The 19,194-nt window shown below is 44.8% G+C and overlaps 1 protein-coding gene across 2 annotated transcripts in view; it reads left to right on the top strand.

Annotated features, from left to right (window-relative positions):
• Window positions 1-248: 248 nt before the first annotated feature.
• The window catches only part of Ildr1 (immunoglobulin like domain containing receptor 1), a 31,396-nt gene continuing 12,450 nt past the window's right edge, over window positions 249-19,194 (top strand). For both annotated transcript variants that reach the window (XM_040750842.1, XM_040750841.1), the window contains exons 1-3: window positions 249-488; window positions 14,573-14,743; window positions 15,944-16,093. In XM_040750842.1, coding sequence (XP_040606776.1) covers window positions 434-488; window positions 14,573-14,743; window positions 15,944-16,093 — 376 coding nt within the window. In that variant the 5' untranslated portion in view covers window positions 249-433. The remainder of the gene's footprint in view (window positions 489-14,572; window positions 14,744-15,943; window positions 16,094-19,194) is intronic.

Raw genomic sequence — 19,194 nt, 5'->3', positions numbered from 1 at the left:
TATAGCACGGAAAATACTCCATAAGAAGTTATATACACATAGTTCTAGAGCCAGGGAGGAAGACTTGCAAGGAGTGAGAGTGACTTCGAACTTCGCGAAGATGGTGACAAGTTTCTCAGTGCACAGGCGGGCCCGTGGGCTAGAGGCTCTCTTTCCTGCGGAGATGGATCACCTGGCAGCCTGCGACAGGTAGGGCGGAGGCTTGAGGTCCCAAAGCCTGGGCGGAGCAGGAAATGCGACCGCCCAGGGCTGGGGCAGAGCCCCGAGAGCCTCAGGTGCCGGTGGGCTGAGCCGTACCTGTGGGGACCCGAGGGACCCGCTGCGCTGCAAGACCTGCGGGCTCCTCGGAGAAACGTATCCCGTGCTGGCAGCTGAAGAAGAAAGACGCGGCTGCCCGGGGCCCTTGAGCCTCAGCCGCTAGAGTGGGGCCAGCATGGGCCGCGGGCTGCACACACCTTGCCTGCTCCTCTTCACCTGGCTCCCAGCAGGTGAGCCCTGAAAAAATAAATAAATAAATACAGGGTCCCTTCCTGGGCCGCGCGAGGCTGGAAGCCATTATTGCCTGGCTAGCAAAGCTGGTCACCCGCAGGGCCGTGGAAGCCTGGGGCCCGCTCAGGTAGCTCTTGGCACAGTTACCAGGAGGTGCAGGGGCTGGATTGAGTATCTGCCGGTGGGAACCTGTTGTTTTCCTCCTTTATTAGCTAGCCCAGGGCCTTCTGAGACGGATGCAACTGAAAAATCAGAAACCTCAGCCTTTGGATTTCCCCTCCAAACGGTGTTAGACACTTGATGGCTAAAAAGGAATCGATAGAGGCGAAGTCACCATTCTTAAACTTCCTAACACTCCACTCCCCACTACCCGCCGCCGTCCCCCCGCCCCCCCCCGCGCGCCCGCCGCCTCCGTGTCGCACTTGCTTTCAGGGTGTAGATACAGGGACAACCATATTGGCCCAAAGTAATTCACTTTTTTTCCCCTGGACAAGTTAGATTGTTTCGTTAGTGTGTGAAGGAGTGTTGGGCATAATTTCGAGTTTCTTTTACATGCTCCCCCGCCACTAGCGCCTGCCATTTTTTCTACGTTCGTGTCCACTTTTCTTATTATCTCCTCATTTCAGGTGCCTCATCACCTGCTGTCCCAGCATCATCCTTTTGACTTCCACACTAAACCCCTCACTTGGAATCTGTGTCTCTTAAGGTATCTCTTGGAAATAGGGCAGCGGTCCTATCTGTGAGTGAAAGAGCTAAAGGGAAGGCCCGATCAGTCCTGTTCACTTTAGCGTGTAGCTGTGACTCTGTACACAAGAATTTTAATTTCCTTTGGAGGTCCCACCCAGTTTTATGTGGGCTTACTTCCCACTTGGTCCCCTTTGGGAATAGCTGTCCTCTTCCCCGGGTTGCCTGTGGAAGGCCTGCTCATTTTGCTCACAGACCAATCAGAAACTTGGGTAGCTTTTGAACGAACAGATGTGCTATGGAGGCATAATTTCCTTTCTATGAGCTAATTAGAGAGCTGCTCAGTTGTAACGAAATGTAGAGTCCACGAGAACGGCTTACTGCCGTGTATAAAAGGAGGGAGGGTTGCAAACAGTAAGGAACGGAGGGGGGAAAAATCAGCATTCCGGAGGCTCTTGCAACATTTTCGGCCAGGTGCAGGTTTTATAAATCGTCTGCCGCTAACCAGATGCCATGCACACAAAAGCGTATGAGGTCTCACCTGAATTTAGGTGCTCCAAATGCCACCAGAACAGTTAACCAGCTTAGACCCTAAATGCAAATTTGAAAGATTCCTGGAGTCATCTATGGTCTTTTCTCCTGTGTGTCCATTTTTCTTCTCCAAGTCTGTGGTAGCTGGGGACAGAATTCCTCTTTGAGCTGTCTTAGGAAAATAGAGGTCTGCTTCCATCAGCCCCTGACCATCCTGTTTCCCAGCCTGCGACTTCTGACCTAGAAGTCTTCTGCATAGAAGAACACTTGCAGATGAAGAAACCATCTGTGTATACACCCTGGTCCTTAATGCCTTAAACCACCAGCATGTTGTTTTAAATGGTCCAGTTTTTTTTTTTAATTATAAATGACAACAGAAAATTTCAAATATGGCCACTATAGCCAAATCTATCTAGAGTCCACAACTTGCTAACTATATACAGAATTCAGAAATCATGGCCCCATATCTGTGAGCCAGCCACACAATGTTAGTTGCTAGGACCCCAAGACAGGATATTGCAGGGTGTGGTGCTTGTACTTAAGTAGAAGTTGGCCCATGTTTTACGAGAGTATGGAAAGTGAAGCCTTCAGTGATTATCTAGATTCACTTTCATTTCATGCATGAGAAACGGAGACCCCAGCGCTTGGAAGGGAAATGGCTACTTCCACACATATTGCCCCTGCATATGTGGAGGGCTATCGATAATACTGCAGTTGCTGTTTACCGTGGGTTTGTGTAGGTGATGTTTGTTGGCTTTGGGTAACCGATGTCTGTGTAACTCTGGCAATTTACTGAAGTAAGGCCTGAAGTAAGCAGGGATAATAATGTACATTTCATAAGGTTGTTGTAAGGATTAATTAAAATGAAGGTTTTAAAGTGCATTATATATTGCTTGTACAAAGTGAAGGGAGGGCTTAATAAATATTAGTTATGATGATAGTGCTAGCTATGATTTGGACCCAAGTAGAGCTAAGCTTAAAGAAAGTAACTAGTCCTTCCCTTGTGACTGAGAACCTGAAGGTTACTGTAACAAAATAACCGAGGTAGTCAAGTTGAAAAGAGGCTAATTTTGGCTTACAGTCTTGGACTTTTCAGTCCATGGTTCAATGGACTTATTACTTTGTGCCTTAATGTGGGAACATATGGTGGAAGAAACTGCCTGACTCAAGGTGTTTAAGAGCAGAGGCAGAGAAACGGGATAGGGCCAGGCTCCCAGTATTGGCTTCTGGGGGCACTTTTCCAGTAACCTTCCCCTAAGCTCCAGACTGCAATCGGGTCTTTAACCTGTGGGCCTTTGGGAGGCACTATTAGCCCAAACTATAGCAGACTGTGAAGTTAGAATTCAGACTCGGCCTCTTAATTTTGGGTGAATTACTTCAATTCTTTTCATCAAGAAAACAGGTGAATTAAATCCTTCCCACTTCTGCTGCCCACACACCCAGCCAAACCATCTCTTTTTGGGTGTTTTACATTCAAGCACAGTGGCTGTGGCATTGTATTTACTCAAGCAATTCTGGAAATGAGCCCATCTCCGAGCCTTTTCCTTTTCCCTTATTTTTAAACAAAGCATCACAAAACATCTCTTCAGATAAAACTGTAGAGACATTCCTTGTTTGCAGTATCTCGCAAAACAATGCTCATCAAAAATCCTCCCACAACTTGTAGTCACAGGATGTATGTGTGTTACACATGAAGTAACAGTACGGCAATGTGTGGACATATGCAAGACTTATAACATAGAGATGAAGGAGTCACAAAAATCTGTTACTGCATCAGATAAAATAATTAGCATGACATGTTATTGCTATTAAAACTCAGAGACCATAATCCCCACATTCACTCTATTAAATAGAAAACTCTGTTAAGTCAGTTTTTCTGAAGACCCATTCCAAATTGCAATGCATTTATTGGAAATCCCTGCATCTGAGTGTGCTCCTTTGTGGTTTATCAACTTGTTCCATTTTGGTTGTTAAGAGTCAACCCAACTCCCTGATTAGCATCTGACTTTCCACAGTTGAGAAACATAGGCCAGTGATAGAATTGTGAAGTCCCAGAGGAAGGCGCTGAGGTCAGGGAGTGGTGTGAGGTTCCCATCACCAGGCTCTGAGCTCCGTGAAGGTCTTTTGCCAGCCGTGTGCCCCTTTGTTATTCTTTGAAGTCTTTCTATTTTGTAGGGGAGGGGGGAGAAATTTTCATCACATAAATGATATCTGAATTCTTGTTCCTTAACACAAAATATTAAATAAGGCTAAAATAAGCACTTCGGCATTTGGCATTATTGGCTACAAGTTTTGCTTGCTTTTGTCATACTCAGAGTTGAGTTTTGGAATGAAAGTTTAGCTACCCTCCAATTCTAAAAGGATGAGAGGAGTTTGTGCTTTCGTAAAAGCTTCATTGTTATTGTCATTTTGAGACAGGGTCTCTCTGTGTAGCCCTAGCTGTCCTGAAACTCGACATACACTAGGCTGCCCTCAGGTTCACAGAGCTCCACCTGCCTCAGCCTCCAGAGTGCTGGGATTAAAGGCTACCACCACTAGCCCCACCTGTGGAAGAATCGTATTACTTCACAGCAACCAGCCCCTATCCAGCCATATTCTCACACTTTGGGAAATCCGACAGCTGACACATAAGGGACATGTTCCTTAGACAAAGCAGCAGTGATTTCCCTGAGATGCTGGAGGTGGAGAGATAGATAGGTCATACTTAGAACTGGTGAAATCTTATAAAATCCCCCAATATGGTATACAGTGATGCGAACCTCTCAGGGTGAGATAGGTATGTGTGGTGGTTAACTGCCCACTTGGAACCCCCCTGTCCCCTTGAGGGCTCCTAAAATTCCTTACAGAATTCCATGCCCTGTTACACACAAAAAGAAACCATTCCATCCTGTCTTACCTGCCCCCTTTAGTACAGATAAGAAAGTCTGGGTCTAGGGAAGCCCTGTGTGTTACAGTGAGACACCAGGCTTGAAAGCTGGCACCGCTGCTCCCTTCCCCATTTCCAGCAGTGGTTTGAATCCTGATACACAGAACAAGAGCCGATGATTAGCCCTCAGTGTCAGAACAGATGCCAAACATCTGGTCCCAAATGCAATTCGATGGAGGGAAATGTTGGACAATTGGTGTACCTTCTTCCTGAATTCATTTTAGCCTAACGGTTTGTTTTGTTTATGAAGACCTTGGGAGAAATACAATTGTGCATTTTCAGATTCTCTCATTTCTAATTACTTGTGGACTTTTTTTTTTCAGTTTTCAAATGTTGGTGGGTAAGGCAGGGTTGAAGGATGGTAGTTTTGCTGTTTTATTCATTTCTCATTTTTAATCACCGGGTTCTGTTGCTTAGTTCCAGGCTTGGCTTGGCTTTGATTCTGGGTGCCAATACTCTCTCTAGCCCACATTGTCAGCACCATCTCCTTGCCTCTAGGCCTCTTGTCTCTTTACTATCAGTTGTCCTCTACACACAGAATGGCAGGCTAGGTTAATCTTTGTCACCTTCACTCTATCTCTCCACTCAAGAAGCTTTCCATAGCATAGAAATTGTGGAATTCAAGACTCTAATGCCAGGGCTGCCCACTGATAACGGTATGGCTTAACATACCCCATTACAGGCCATTCTTTTCTTTTGTAATGGTTAACTCTGACTTTATTTTATGAACTGTGTAGAACTAAAAATTTAATTCTAAACTTAAAATTTATTCTGAGTAATTTAGCTTACATTGAGTTATTTTTTTTTCTTTTTTACCAGAACACACATAACACATCATTTAACACTAGGCTCCTGTACCCAAAAACAAAAGCAGCCATGGGCCTGGTCCTCAAGATTCTTGTGCTCTAAGGAAAATACATACCACTGCAGAGACAGAAGTGTGACTAAGGCTATAAAGTCAGGGTTAAGGCACCAGGAGAGCACATAATGGTTGGATTCTCTCCAACCCGGAGGCACTCTCCAAAGGCACTTGTGAGTTGAGGAATGATCATCTGAAACCAAAGGAATAGCATGTGCCAGATCACCAGATAGGAGCTCAGGGGAAGGCAGAAAAAAAAGCCAGTGAGGAAGAGTGGAGAAAGCTACAGAGTGTGATGAGGACAGAGAAGGGTGGAGGGTTTGATATGAGTGGCTTCATGGGTTATGGAGGGAAGGTGTGTGTGTGTGTACATGCGTGTGTGTGTGTGTGTGTGTGTGTGTGTGTGCGCGTGTGTGCGTGTGTTAAGAGCAATGGAAAGATGTTGGAGGAACTTAAGGAGTCTGAGGTGGGAGATGAACAGCACTGTGGGATCCATACATTGGGCAGCCATAGAGGCTTACTGTAACAGCTAAGCTAAGGCAATGTGCAGGCTGGAGCTGATGTCAGTTTGTACTGAGAGGACTGTGAAGATGAACAGAGATCCCAGAGGTATTTAAGAGATAAGTAAACCCAATGTGGCGAGGTTGTCTATAAATAAGAAGGTAGAAAGAGACACTAAGGGTGGCTCCTGAGTTTTGGACTTGCTCATCTGCTAAAATGGAAACATGAAAGAGGCCTAAATTTGTACAGAAGGATGTTGATTTAGGAGTTGGGCTTGATTTAGAGTTTGAAACACCAAAGAAGAGCTGCCGGGAGCATTTGGATCCATGTATCTGCCAGTTCCTTGGTATAAAGTGGTAGAAGTTGTGGTTTCTGAGGACCCTGACAGACTGGCTCATGACAGATTGCTTTGTCTCCATGTTTTATTGTTTATTATTGAGTTCCCCCAAGAGGACGAGTTCCAAGATGACAGACCCTATCTTCTGGAACTGTATCTAGCTCAGAATATTCACTCAAAAATAAATGTATGTGTCCTTTCTGGTGAGATCCAAATTTGCATGTGCTCTGAGATTAGCATGTGGGGTCATGAATCACCAACCAGGGCAGATGACTTTGGGAAACCCCTGTTTGCCCCTCAAACAAGTCTTGTCCTTTCTCACTATTAACCAAAGGGATGTCAAGTTCAAGTTACCTGAATGGGTACCTTTTAAATATTTTTTTCACCTAGTAGTTTTTCACTCCCCCCTCCAAAATTTTTTTTAAGATTCCAAGTTTCCCCTTTTGGAAAGATTGTGGTAAAGCACAGTAATGTCGTTTACTATATATGGGAATATAAATTTAATTTCTGAAATAGCTATTAAAACATAAAAGGGTTATTCCCTTTGACTGGGCAAACACTATGGAATAAAAAGTGTATAGATAAACAGATAATCACATTAAAATATCCATTTCAGCAATTCACACCATTATTGCTTCTGACAGTGAAAAAAATAAAAAAACCCAAACTCCCATTATTATGAAAATTTGTAATAAATGCTATTTCACAAAGTGATTTTTCATGCAGTCACTGGAAACAAATAGATCTGTAGATACTTGTATAAAATATGTCAGTCAAAGTTGCTAACCTGTCATGGTCTGGTCTGTATTAGCCCCATGCTTCAGGAGCCATCTATTCAGGACTGATATCTTCGGGGCTGAGATCAGAACCAGCTGAACAGTCCCCGGTCTGACCCTAAATGGGGGTATGTGGACGCAGGGAAACTAATTACCCAAAGGCATTAAAGAAGAGACAGAGGCATCTGGTCATAACAGGAGGGCTCCTAGTAAATACTGAAGGCCATGGTTTATTAAAACATCATCTTAAGTAACCATCCAAAGGTGGGAACAATGGCAGAAGACATCCATTATCATGTATAAAAGGCTGATAGCAAATATTTCCTTTAATCCTAGAGACACTCCTCAGTAGCATTTACTCAAGCCCTCAGGTACCCCACACCAGCAGTCTCACTACCCTCAGGGAGGTGTAGACTCACCCTGACCCACGTCTTTTGTTATTAAGAATAGGAGCCATTCCCCACCAAGGCCAGGCCTTCCAGGGGAAATCAGCTGACATCTAAAAGACAATGGAGGAAGTTCTGAGCTCTCAGAACTTGTGGCTGGGTGGAACATATTTCCAAAATATTACACAGGCCCCGACACTAACCAAAGTACATATAGTTTCTTTCAGAAAGTGAAGGAAAGATATGGAAGGATGTACGGCAGATGATCAGCAGTGACAACTCCAGGGAGTGAGATTAATGGCAAGCCAGGAGGGACATCTTTTGCTTTTACTTATTGTGTTGTTTGGCACTTCGTGTTTATTTCATATTAATAAACAAAAAAGGAAAAGAATTTCTATGCACAATGGTTAGAATAAATTTGTGAACGTCTTTTAAAATTTGAGATTATCTTTTCTTTAATTTTTTACTTTTATTTGTGTCTGTATGTGTATGCTCCTATGTGTCTGAGTACCAGTGGAGGCCAGAAAAGGGTATCAGATTCCCCTGGATCTAGATTTACAGGTGTTATGAGTCGCCCAAAGTGGATGCTGAGAACTAAACTCTGGGCTTCTGGGCAAGCAGCCAGTGCTCTTGCGCACTGAGCCACCTCTCTATCCCGAGAGTATTCCTTCAACCCTTTGAAGACTTTTCTGGAAAATGGGGTGGTATGCAGAGCTTGAGATTTTACGCGATTTCATTTTAAATGTACCTTTGTGATTTACTGGCTGTGTGCCAGTTTAGGCCATCCCTTTGAGAATTTTCTCCAATGATAAACAAGACAAATACATTTAAAAAGGACATCCATTTGTCTTTTGTTTTTTCTTCAAAGGTAGGATGAGATAACGTGTGATGAAACAGTCAGTACCGTGTATGACAATGCAAGGATGCTCAGGCTCTTTCAGTGTTCTTATAGAAGCCAGGGGCTTGGCTCCCCTCCTGCAGCCCAGCTCTGCATGCCTGGACATAATTGCTGCCCCACCCATTTTCTGATCATCCACACTTCTCTCCCAGTGTTCTCTGTTCCTTCTTGTCCATTGCCCCTTGTTGGTCCTTTTAACTTCTCCCTTATTTGTTCTGTTATCTAAGAGAATGTAGCAAGTGCCCATGGCAAATACACTCAAGGAGATAGCTTGCTTGGACATAAACTCTGAAACTCTGATAGGATTGAACCTGAGTGCTTTTCGTTAACCTGCTGAGTGGAGCTGAAGTGCCTGTGTATTTGCAAATGCTCAACAGACCAAATTCCCATCAATAGGGGACCATATGCCCCATATACCCCTAATTGGGCTCTGTGTCTCCGTCTACTATCTTGTGTGGGTTAACTTTGTGTTGCTCTAACAAGAGAAAGTCATCTTAGAAAGGGAAAAGGTTTGCTTGGCTCACAGTCTTGGAGATTTAAGCTCATGGCTGCTTTGGGGCCTGTGGTGAGTCTGTGGTGGAGCCGAGTAACTCACCTCATGGCAGTCAGATGGTTCAGAAGAGAGGAAGGCCAGCACCCCACAGTCAGTCCTTTTTGATAACATTGCACAACAGTAGAAAATTGTATTTAGTTTCCACTCTCAGAGGTTTCACCATCTTGGGACCCAACCTTTAAGCCATGGGTCCTTTGGGACATCCCAAGTACAAACTATAGCTTATGTCTTCCAAGCAGAACTTTATTATGTGGTAGAAGGGGAAATGCCATCTAGCTCTCTCCCCTGCCCCCTCAAAAGTCAATTCAAAGAAAAAACTGTCACCTACATTTCTATTCTGTATGGATGGCATCATCTAGAAACTGTAATGTCTTTTCCCATCAGATACTACACTAAAGTAAGAAATGTACTAGGTTTTGCATGCACTTGGGAATCTATGCCATTTGTCTGGTGAGATATTGTGCCTTCCTTTATCTGCTTTCCTTCTATTTTACTGTATGGTGCCAATCCTCACTTGGCACAGCAAAGTGCTCATGGAAAGTACCTGGTGTCAGGAAACAAAGAATCCCCTCTCTCTTCCCTCCTTCCCATGCGTTCTCATAGCTCAGCTGAAGTTTCCACTCTGCCCTTAAATGACAGGTCTCTGCTCCCTTCCTCTTTCACAGAAGAGGCAAACTATGAATGGGTTTGCTGTACTGTGGAGCTGGAAATCACTCAGTCTATTAACTGCTTTTGGAAAGCAGAGGCTATCATGATAGCTTACATTTGTGTAATTTCAGTTCTTTAGAGATAATTTCCTCTAACATTCTGGATGATCTTAACCTCTTAATTTAGGTGAAATAAATGCTGAGGACACAGAGAGTGGACAATGCTTATGGAATGTCTACTATGTGCCAGACTCCTTGCTTATTGGGGACAGTTATTCTCTGGACTATGAGACAGGTCTTTGGGATGGGGCCAGGGTATTAGGTTTAGAATGTAGGCAACCAGGCCCTATATTCTAAACTTTAAAGTTTTCAAGAGAAAATGATAGAGACAGCTAGGACATTAGGTGACAGTCAGACTGGGTGTAAGAAGAGTCACAAGATGGAAGGGAAATCAAGAATTTGAAAACTTTTAGTGCTAAGTTTGAAAAAGCAAACAGGTACCCAGGTCATCTATAATAAGTGCATTTCTCATTTGAATTTGAACTTTTTCTGCCCGGATTCTGCTGGCTCTTCAAATATCTTCCTAAAAACCCATGGTCTGACTACCATGGAAGTCCAGTGTGGTTTGTTGTATAGAGTAAACCTTATGTGTTGATTACCTATGATGTCCAGTGTGGTTTTTTTGTACAGAGTAAAGGTTAGAGGCCAGAGAAAAAGGAAGATGGGACAATTTTGCTTTTGAGATGGACTAATTGCTACTTCCCTTTTCTCTCTCCCAACCTGAAAAATCCTGCTGCTTCTGTGAGTCCAGTGCCAGAAGTCCATCTGTTTAAGAAACATTGTAGTTTTGAGTTTGATTCCAACACTAACTTAGATTTGCACCGCTAGGCGCATAGAGCTTGGTTTATACCCACTGAGCGTTTGTCTGCATGAATGAACAGAACTTATCCCTATCATGGAGGGGGTGTGTTAGGGACAAAGACTATCCATTCATCCCTCGATTTTGAGGAGCAGCCACAAGCACACAAAGGTGGAGAAGTGTTCAGGCACCTCCTCTCCCTGAACTTCCACCACCAACCCTTGGGCGAGGGTGGCAGAGCAGAGGTGAAGGTGTGTGACCCATACAGGGTGCTGTGGGGTTGGTAGATCTCAGGAGGAAGCACAAATGAGATTAACACTCAGAACCCACAAAGGCTTGCAATGTTTTAAGCAGTGAGATTCATGTTAGGGATGGAATGACAGAGGCTGAGTTCCCAGACGGCGAAGCCGGCCCTGACTGTAAAGGTGACTTGGTCACTCCAGCTATGACTTGCCCATAAAAAGGGCATTCTGTAAGAGGAGATAGATGTGTATTTGGTAATCAAGGCCATCACCCCAGATCCCATTCTCTTCCCTTTGAGGGGTTGGAGTCGGCAGGCTTCAAAGCTCCCAGAGAACCAAATTCCCTTTCCTGATCCCCAGCAAACACATTATCCCCTCCCAAGTGCTCCATCTTTGCACAAAAGCTGACTGGAATTTGAGTAAGCTGCCCATACCAAATTACCCATCAGCCACATAGAGAGCACATGAGTTAGGCATTGCTCGGCCTCTTCCTCTAACTAAAGGAGAGCCCAGGGAACAGCAAGAAGGCAGCACAGGGAAGAATCCTGACCCTGAGTCCCTTAGGGGACTAATTATATACCAGCCTCTTCTTTATAAACTACAGTTTCTAAGTGGACATTGTAGCTGCTGCATGCACCCAGGAAGTTGCATCTTGGGAAACTGTACATCACTTTGTTATCATGATAAAATATGTCAGTTTTCTAAAATGTGACTATACACATGCCACTGGAAATGTGTAAGATGCCATTACATGGCACAAAGCAGGGTACAATGTAGAATTGAATAAAACAGTGATGGACTTAAGGCCCATCTAGGAGCCAGAGGGGATGGTTCAGTGGGCACAGGCTTGTAGGCTGACAGTGCTGATGACTGAATTCGATCTTTGGAACCCACATAAAGGTGGAAGGAGAAAGCAAATTCCACAGAGTATTAATCTGATCTCCACACACTTGCCTCCCACAATGATGATGATGATGATGATGATGATAAGAGATAGGTTCAGTTAGCTGCCTCTAAAGCAGTGGTTCTCAACCTGTGGGTCATGACCTCAGTGGGAGGTGGTTGCGTATCAGATATTTATATTATGCTTCATAACAGTAGCGAAATTACAGTTATGAAATAGCAACAAATAATTTTAGAGTGGGAGGGGTCACCAAACATGAGGAACTATATTAAAGGGCTGAAGCATTATGAAGGTTGAGAACTGCTGCTCTAAAGGGATGGCTCAGTCAAAAAGGAGGGTGGTTCTACTGAAGAGCTCCGCTAGGGAGAGCAAGAGGGGAGCATGAGCAGTGGACTCCTTGATTGCTCTTTTGCAAAGACATGGTAAAGTCAGTGCAGGTTAAGTATCTCTTATCCAAAGTGCTTGGGACAAGAAGTGTTCCAGATTGAGGCCTTTAAATTTGGGAGTATTTGCATAGTCTTTATTGGCTGAGCATCCTTAATCTGAAAATATGATCTGAGATGATCTAAAATCAGACATGTTTTGGGTATCTTGTCGGTACTCAGAAAGTTTTGGGGGTACTGAGGAGATAGCTCAGTGGGTAAGAGAGCTTATTGTATAAGCATGAGGGCCTAAATTCATATCCCCAGCATGAATGTAAAAACTAGACCATGCACTTGTAACTCCACCACTTAGGAGGGTGGAGAAGTGCACTGGGGTTTGAGTACCCAAAAATGCAGATTTCCAGGGATATCATGTAGCTGGAAGTTTCTCTCCTGCCCATCAGTTCCAGAATAACCACTCTGAGGCTTAATATTAATTATAACTGTCTGGCTAGTGGCTCAGACATATTACTAACTAGCTCTCACAATTAAATTAACCCATTTCTAGTAACCTGTGTATCGCCACATGACCTTGACTCACCAGTAATGCTCTGGCATCTTACTCCTTTGGCAGCTACATAGTGTCTCCCTGACTCCACCTTCTTTCTCTCTGTGTCTGTTTGAATTTCCTGCCTAGCTCTATTCTGACTAGCTAATGGCCAAATCAGCTTCTTTATTATCCAATGGTAATAAAGCATAATTACAGCATACGGAGGGGCATCCCACATCACAGTGAAAGACTCTGTTTCAAGCGAATGAGGTGGAGAGCAATAGACAAGACATCCTTCCTCTGTTCTCTGTATGAATCCCACAGATATGTACACCACATGCATACATAGCAAAAAAGAAAAGTGAACTTAGGATTTCAGAACATGTCAGATTTGAGTTTTCAGATGAAGGACACCCAACCTGTAATGCTACCCTTATCCTCACTCAATAGCTGAGGCTAGAGAAGCAAGAAGTTCTTCTATTGTCCAAGTCAATAACAGAGTATGATTTGTGTCTGAATTCGAAGCCTGGAGAGTGAGCTTTTAACACGTAGTCTCTTCCGGCTGTTTTCCAAGTTCTCTCAGTTCCAATATATACTGGACGTAGTATTTCTTATTTTCTCCTGGAAATCTGTTAGAAATGTAAATTATCCAAATCCTGCAGAACCAGAAACTTCTGGCGTAGGGCCAAACAACTTGGACTATCACACTCTTCATAGTGATATAAACTCAACCTTGAGTATCATTGCTCTATACTAGCCCCCTGACCCTCCTGGAGAAGTGCCCCTTGTAATGCAACCTAGAACCCATGGAAGCATCCCAATAGGCTGGTTAGGGATAGATATCTGACCATGCCTCCATTCCAGTTGGAGCTTGAGGTAGGCCTGATGGCTTCAGGGCTGTAGAAACAAAGAAAGAAAGAAGACTCCTAATTCTCTCAAGGCTTTCTTGATATTTTTTTTGTTTTATTTTTTGTTTGTTTGTTGTGACCCCTGCTATTTCACTTGAGGTCGCCTGTCTGTACAGCTCATTGTCTATCCAAATACCATCTGTGTGATGGGCATAGTAGCTGGGGTTTGTATTTGAAGAGTGAGAGACAAACCCAGGTGTTCTCTCAGAGCCTTCAAATCCAGCAAGCGGGGAGGTACTCTCTGCCCATGGTCAGGGCGCTTTGAGGAAGGTCTGGGGAGGCCCTTCTCTCAGCCCTGCTGCCTGTAGGACCTTCAAGGGGGGTTAAGAGAATGGACAGTAGGCAACCCAAGGATAACGGTGGAGTGGGGACAGGAGATACAGAGAGCAATCCAGCCTGAGAGCACCTCAGCATGAAGATCTGGAGGAGGGAGTGGTCCCAGTCCTGAGGAGTTAGGTTCAGAGTGGCTGAGGCCTGTGTGAAGTGGGACATGAAGAGGCAGCTGGGAATGGCAGGTTGACCAACTCACCCTTTGGGTCAGAGGATGGAGCTTGAATTTTAGGGAAATGAGAAATCACTTTTTTCTCTTTTCTCTTCCTCCCTCCCTCCTTCTCATCCCTCCCTCTCTCCTTCCCTCCCTCCCTCCCTCCCTCCCTCCTACCTTCCTTCCTTCTTTTTCTAAGACGGAGTATCACTATGTAGACTAGGCTGACCTCAAACTCAGAAAGATCCACCTGCCTCTGCTGGGATGAAAAGGTCATGTTGCTTGAGCCTGGCTATAATGGGAAACCTCTTTTAGAAGAGAACGAACAGGGGAAAACTGGTTTTAGCAGGATCACTCCACCATAACCATGGCCTTATTTAAATACAGCTCTTTTATTGTTGTGGGTGTGTGGTTGTTATTGTTGGATTCATGTTGGGAGTGTTCACAGACTGACTTCTGGGAGTTTTTCTTCACTCCTTTCCACTTTCCTTCCCCCGGGGTGGGAGGTGTTGGGTGGGGGGTGGGTGGGGTTCAGCAGGTGCCTGTGTATTTGAGCACCCAGCCAGAGGTAGGCAGGAGGGCAGGGGCTGTGCTGCTTCTGTTCATTTGCATGGCTTTTATTACTCAGGAACAGAAGTAGGTCACCTGTATCATTGTCTCCTGCTCTTGCCTTCAGGATGTCTGTCCTTGCTGGTCACAGTTCAGCACACAGAACGCTATGTCACACTGTTTGCCTCCATCACCCTCAAATGTGACTACACCACCTCTGCTCAGCTCCAGGACGTGGTAGTGACATGGCGCTTTAAATCTTTCTGCAAGGACCCCATCTTTGACTACTTCTCTGCCTGTGAGTACCCTGATTCTTGTTCTGTCCATGGTTCCCAGGCATCTGTCTGTAAGCTATCACCAGGGTCTAGGAGTTGTTACAGATCACACGTTGTCATTGTGAGAAGAAACTGCAACGACACCGTCCCTTCATTTTTCAGATAAACTGAACCCAAGTTACATAAGAAGTTGTTCAAGGGCAAATAAATGTTAGTTTGTTTGCACCATGTTCTAAAAATATTTCAGACAGCTCAGACATAAAACACCTAGCACATCCTTCCTCCTGGGCCCTCCTCATTCAAACCAGCCCTGAGCCATGTGGGACCTCAAGTCAGTGGCCATTGTGGGAGATCCCTGCCCGCTGCCTCACTTTGAGTGATGTAGAGCTCTCTGCCTCCACATAGTCTATTTGCCCTGGGCGTCTCAGACCATTGCCATGTGCTCCTTCTTCGCATTGGCCAAGTCCTCTTGGCACCTCTTCTGTCAGGAGCTCCTTCCCAGATGCCCACTTCTAACCTTTCTCCAGCACCAGAGGAAGCTGGAGCCCCACACAGCCTGAGGTGATTAGACCCATAGGGAGTTTGAGGAGAGTACACGGAGGTACCCTATTTGGGGGAAGGAAGTGGAGATGAAGCAAAGGGAGGAAGGCTGTGTGCCTCCTGTAGCTCTGGGGCCTATGCTTTACAGTAGGACAGGGCAGAGCCTCAAAATCTCACTGAGTCTCCCCGTTTAGTCTGCATTGTTTCCTTATGGGTTATTCTTTTTTTTTTTTTTTTTTTTTTTTTTGGTTTTTATGAGACAGGGTTTCTCTGTATTGTTTTGGAGGCTGTCGGTCCAGCCAGGCCTTGAACTCACAGAGATCCGCCTGCCTCTGCCTCCCGAGTGCTGGGATTAAAGGCGAGCTGCCACCACCCCCCGGCTGGGTTATTCTTAATAACACTTGGGTTAAGTGACAAAGGAGGAGACTAGAGTGGGAAGCAGTGGTCATCTGGAAGATTAGCAGCTTTTGAGTTCTCTACTGTGAAGGCTGGGTGAGTGAGCCTGATACAAGGGAAATTGGGAAGAGAAATGGAGATGCAGACAGGCTTTGGAAGTGATGGCCTTCAAGGGGTTTGGAGTCTTACTGATGAGAGTGGAGTTCCTGGCATCAGCGGGGACCTGTTAGCTTACTCCAGACCTGCAGAATCTGAATGCTTTGAGTGACTTGGTCCTGTCTTCTCAGCATACCAGGCCACTTTATCCCTGGGTCAGGACCCTTCCAATGACTGTAGCGACAATCAGAGGGAAGTTCGCATCGTGGCCCAGCGGCGGGGGCAGAGTGAGCCAGTGCTGGGGGTGGATTACCGGCAACGCAAGATCACCATCCAGAACCGTGAGTATGAGGGAGGTGGCAGGGGAACTCAGGCTTGAAGAGGAGGCAGACACAGTCCTGTTAGGCTGAGTCAGCACGGGATTCCCCAAGACCTCTGGGGCCTGATGACTGACTTGGTCATTGGGTTGTTTGAAGCAAGTGCCAGATTCTTAGAATGTGTTCCACCATCTGAAGCCACTTCCCTGGAACTTGGTCTGTGGATGAGAGGATGGTCCTCAGCCTTGGCTAAAGGTCAGGTGTCACTGGTTCTTTTGCTTCCTGAGACTCAAATGTTACCTGGCAACCTTGATGCTTTTTACAAACCGTGCTCAGGGCAAGCACACCAGGGCCCTGAGGTCAAAACAGGAGCTTGAGGGCAAGTGGATTCTTTGAGATTACTGCCATCCCTGGGCAGAGGAAGCAGCAGGGGCTTGGACACAAGCCTGGGTAAGAGTCACAGTGGTTTTCCTCACAAGCTCTGGTACCAGCAACAGGTTGGCCATTTTCTCTGCCTCTTCCCTCTCACTTTATGGCATCTGTCCTCACACTGCAGTCATCAAATGGATGGTCTGGGAGCTAGGTCCTGGCACAAGAAGCAGACCCCATGGTCCTGGACCTACAGCAGGACTCAGGCATAGAGACTGTTCTGCACTCGAACATGAAATTGAGCAAGCCGCTTGAGGTTTTTGTTTGTTTTGCCTCTATTAAGTGGGACTGTCTATCTCACAGAAGATTGTGACATAGTGTCTAAAATCACTTACCCAACAGTTAATTTGGAATGAATCTAAGTCATTTAGTCGGGATGTTTTTATATACAAAGGATTGGCTAGTGCCCCACATTCCTAGCCTGTCATCCTGGATTACTATGAAGTTATAGTGACAGAACTCAAGGACTATTGCTGTGAGTCTTATATGCTGTGTTAAAAAATTATTCGTGGGAATGGAGAAGGGACTCAGCAATTAAGAATACCATCCATTCTTCCAGAGGACCCAGGTTCGATTTCCAGCACTTGCATGGTGTCTTACAACAGTCTGTAACTCTACTTCTAGGGAATCTGACACCCACTTCTGGCTTACTGAGCACCAGGCATGCAAGTAGCACACAGACATATATAGCAAAACACACGTAAATACATAAGAATATATAAATAGACATACAAATAAACAAACAAACGTTTAAAAGAAGAAAGTATTTGTGGGGATGGAGAGCTCAGTGGTTAACAGAACTTGTTGCTCTTCCAGAGAACCCAAATTCTGTTCCCAATACTCACTTCAGGCAGCTTGCTCACAGCTGCCTATAACTCCAGTACCATGGGGTTTAATGCTCTCTTCTGGTCTCTGCAGTATTGCACTGACATGCATACAACCATGCTCTTGAGTGAGCATGCGCATGCGCACACATGCACGCGGGCACACACAGACACACAAATAAAAATAATTAAAGTGTATCTTTAAAAAAATGCTGGCTATAAGGGAGAAAACACATAGTAGACTACTTGTGGTGCCCAAACATTGCAGAGAATTAGTGAATGTTTTATGATCATTTAACCATTGCTTCTGTTTTTGTAATGCTTGAATATGATCTTTTCATACTCATTCTCTAATTTCCCCAAGGCAAGCCCTTGGTTCTTAGCCTATGGACCATCTGCATTTGTCTTGCTTAGTCTTCTTGTGCGTCCTTAGAGGCTTAGATGGCTCTACTTCCTCAGAGTTGGCTCTGATCTGACCCCTGGGCTCACATCTTTAATTAGCCTGTCTCCCTTAGAGTTTCTGAAGTATGAGAAGTCCCCGTGGAGAATCTGAAGCCATCTCTGCTCTTCTGTGTGTCTAGTTTTGAGTAGCTCCTTTCACTACCTCTCCTTCTGACCACTTTCTGGTCATACCCCATCTTGTTCTCACTCCTAAGGAAAAGCAGAAGTTTCCTTAGGGGTTTATTTCTACCTCCAGGCTCATCCTGGCTTCCCAGAATCCTTGTTTTCTGGCACTTTCTTGTCTGAGTTTCAATCATTTGAGAGGATCCTGCCAAAGAAGGTTATGTGTTGTCTAAAATACTAACATATCTGAATATCCTCCGCGTGCTGACACTCCTCAGAGACTCTAGATGACTCCAAGGAAAGTTGGGTCAGGTTTACATTGCTCACTGGGCACTTTCATCATTCCTCTGGCTCTGGGGGTGGGGGAAAAGTGGTAGGCTTAGGAAACCATAAGGAAAAAAAGCTTCGCAAGGATTGACGTAAAAGAGAAGGAAACAGAAGTCAACGTTTGCTCCAGTCTTGCATGACCTCACGTTTTTGTTTCAGTTCCTCTGGAGATATTTCTTGACAAAGAGACAATAAAGAATTGCAGATATAACCACCCACTGTGCAACAGCATGCTGAGGCCTGATCTCTCTAGTTTCTGAGATAGGCCACGACTTTGGGGTGCTGCTCTGGGGCTCCAATTTGCTTTTAAACCTGCCAGAACAAAGAGGGACTGACTCCTCTTGAATTATCCCACAGGTTGTAACTGAATAACTTGAGTCATTGGGTTTTAGTGAACATTGGTCAAGTTTGCTTAACTTGAAAGTACATGTTAACCATTGGTTACTTTTAATTGAGTTGCAGAGTATCAGGTACTTACAGAGCATAGATTCTTTTTGGGGTAATACTCTGAAAATGTCCTGCTATTTTCTCCAAAATGTCCAGCAATGACCCAGAAAAGCTGGGCTTGCTTTGATCTTATGTCTAAGATCAGAAACATACAGTCCAGAACCAGGGTGGTGGCTACATTCTATTAAATCCTTGGGAGCCCTAAGTTCACTTCGACATACCCAGATTGTCATCTTTATCTAGATGTATAGGTCCACTTTTTGTTTCTAAAATGAAAGGTCGGTGGCCGTGTAATTTACAAAAAAAAAGAGGTTTATTTAGCTCATTACTCTGGATGCTTAAAGTCCAAGAGTAGATGGTGTCATTGGTTTGGCCTCATGGAGGCTTGTGGCCGTGTCACCATGGAAACAGTATTATTGTAGAAGTACTTACAAGAAGCAGATCTCACAGAGGGATACAGGAGACCAAAGAGCAGAAAGGACTATTCTTGTTTTTCTGTAACAACCCATTCTATTGTGAACCAGCTGGGGAGAC

This window comes from Mesocricetus auratus, unplaced genomic scaffold, assembly GCF_017639785.1.
Source record: "Mesocricetus auratus isolate SY011 unplaced genomic scaffold, BCM_Maur_2.0 Super-Scaffold_100008, whole genome shotgun sequence".
Lineage (NCBI taxonomy): Eukaryota > Metazoa > Chordata > Mammalia > Rodentia > Cricetidae > Mesocricetus > Mesocricetus auratus.
The sequence above is the reverse complement of the archived record's forward strand: the minus strand, read 5'-3'. Positions and strand labels throughout refer to the sequence as shown.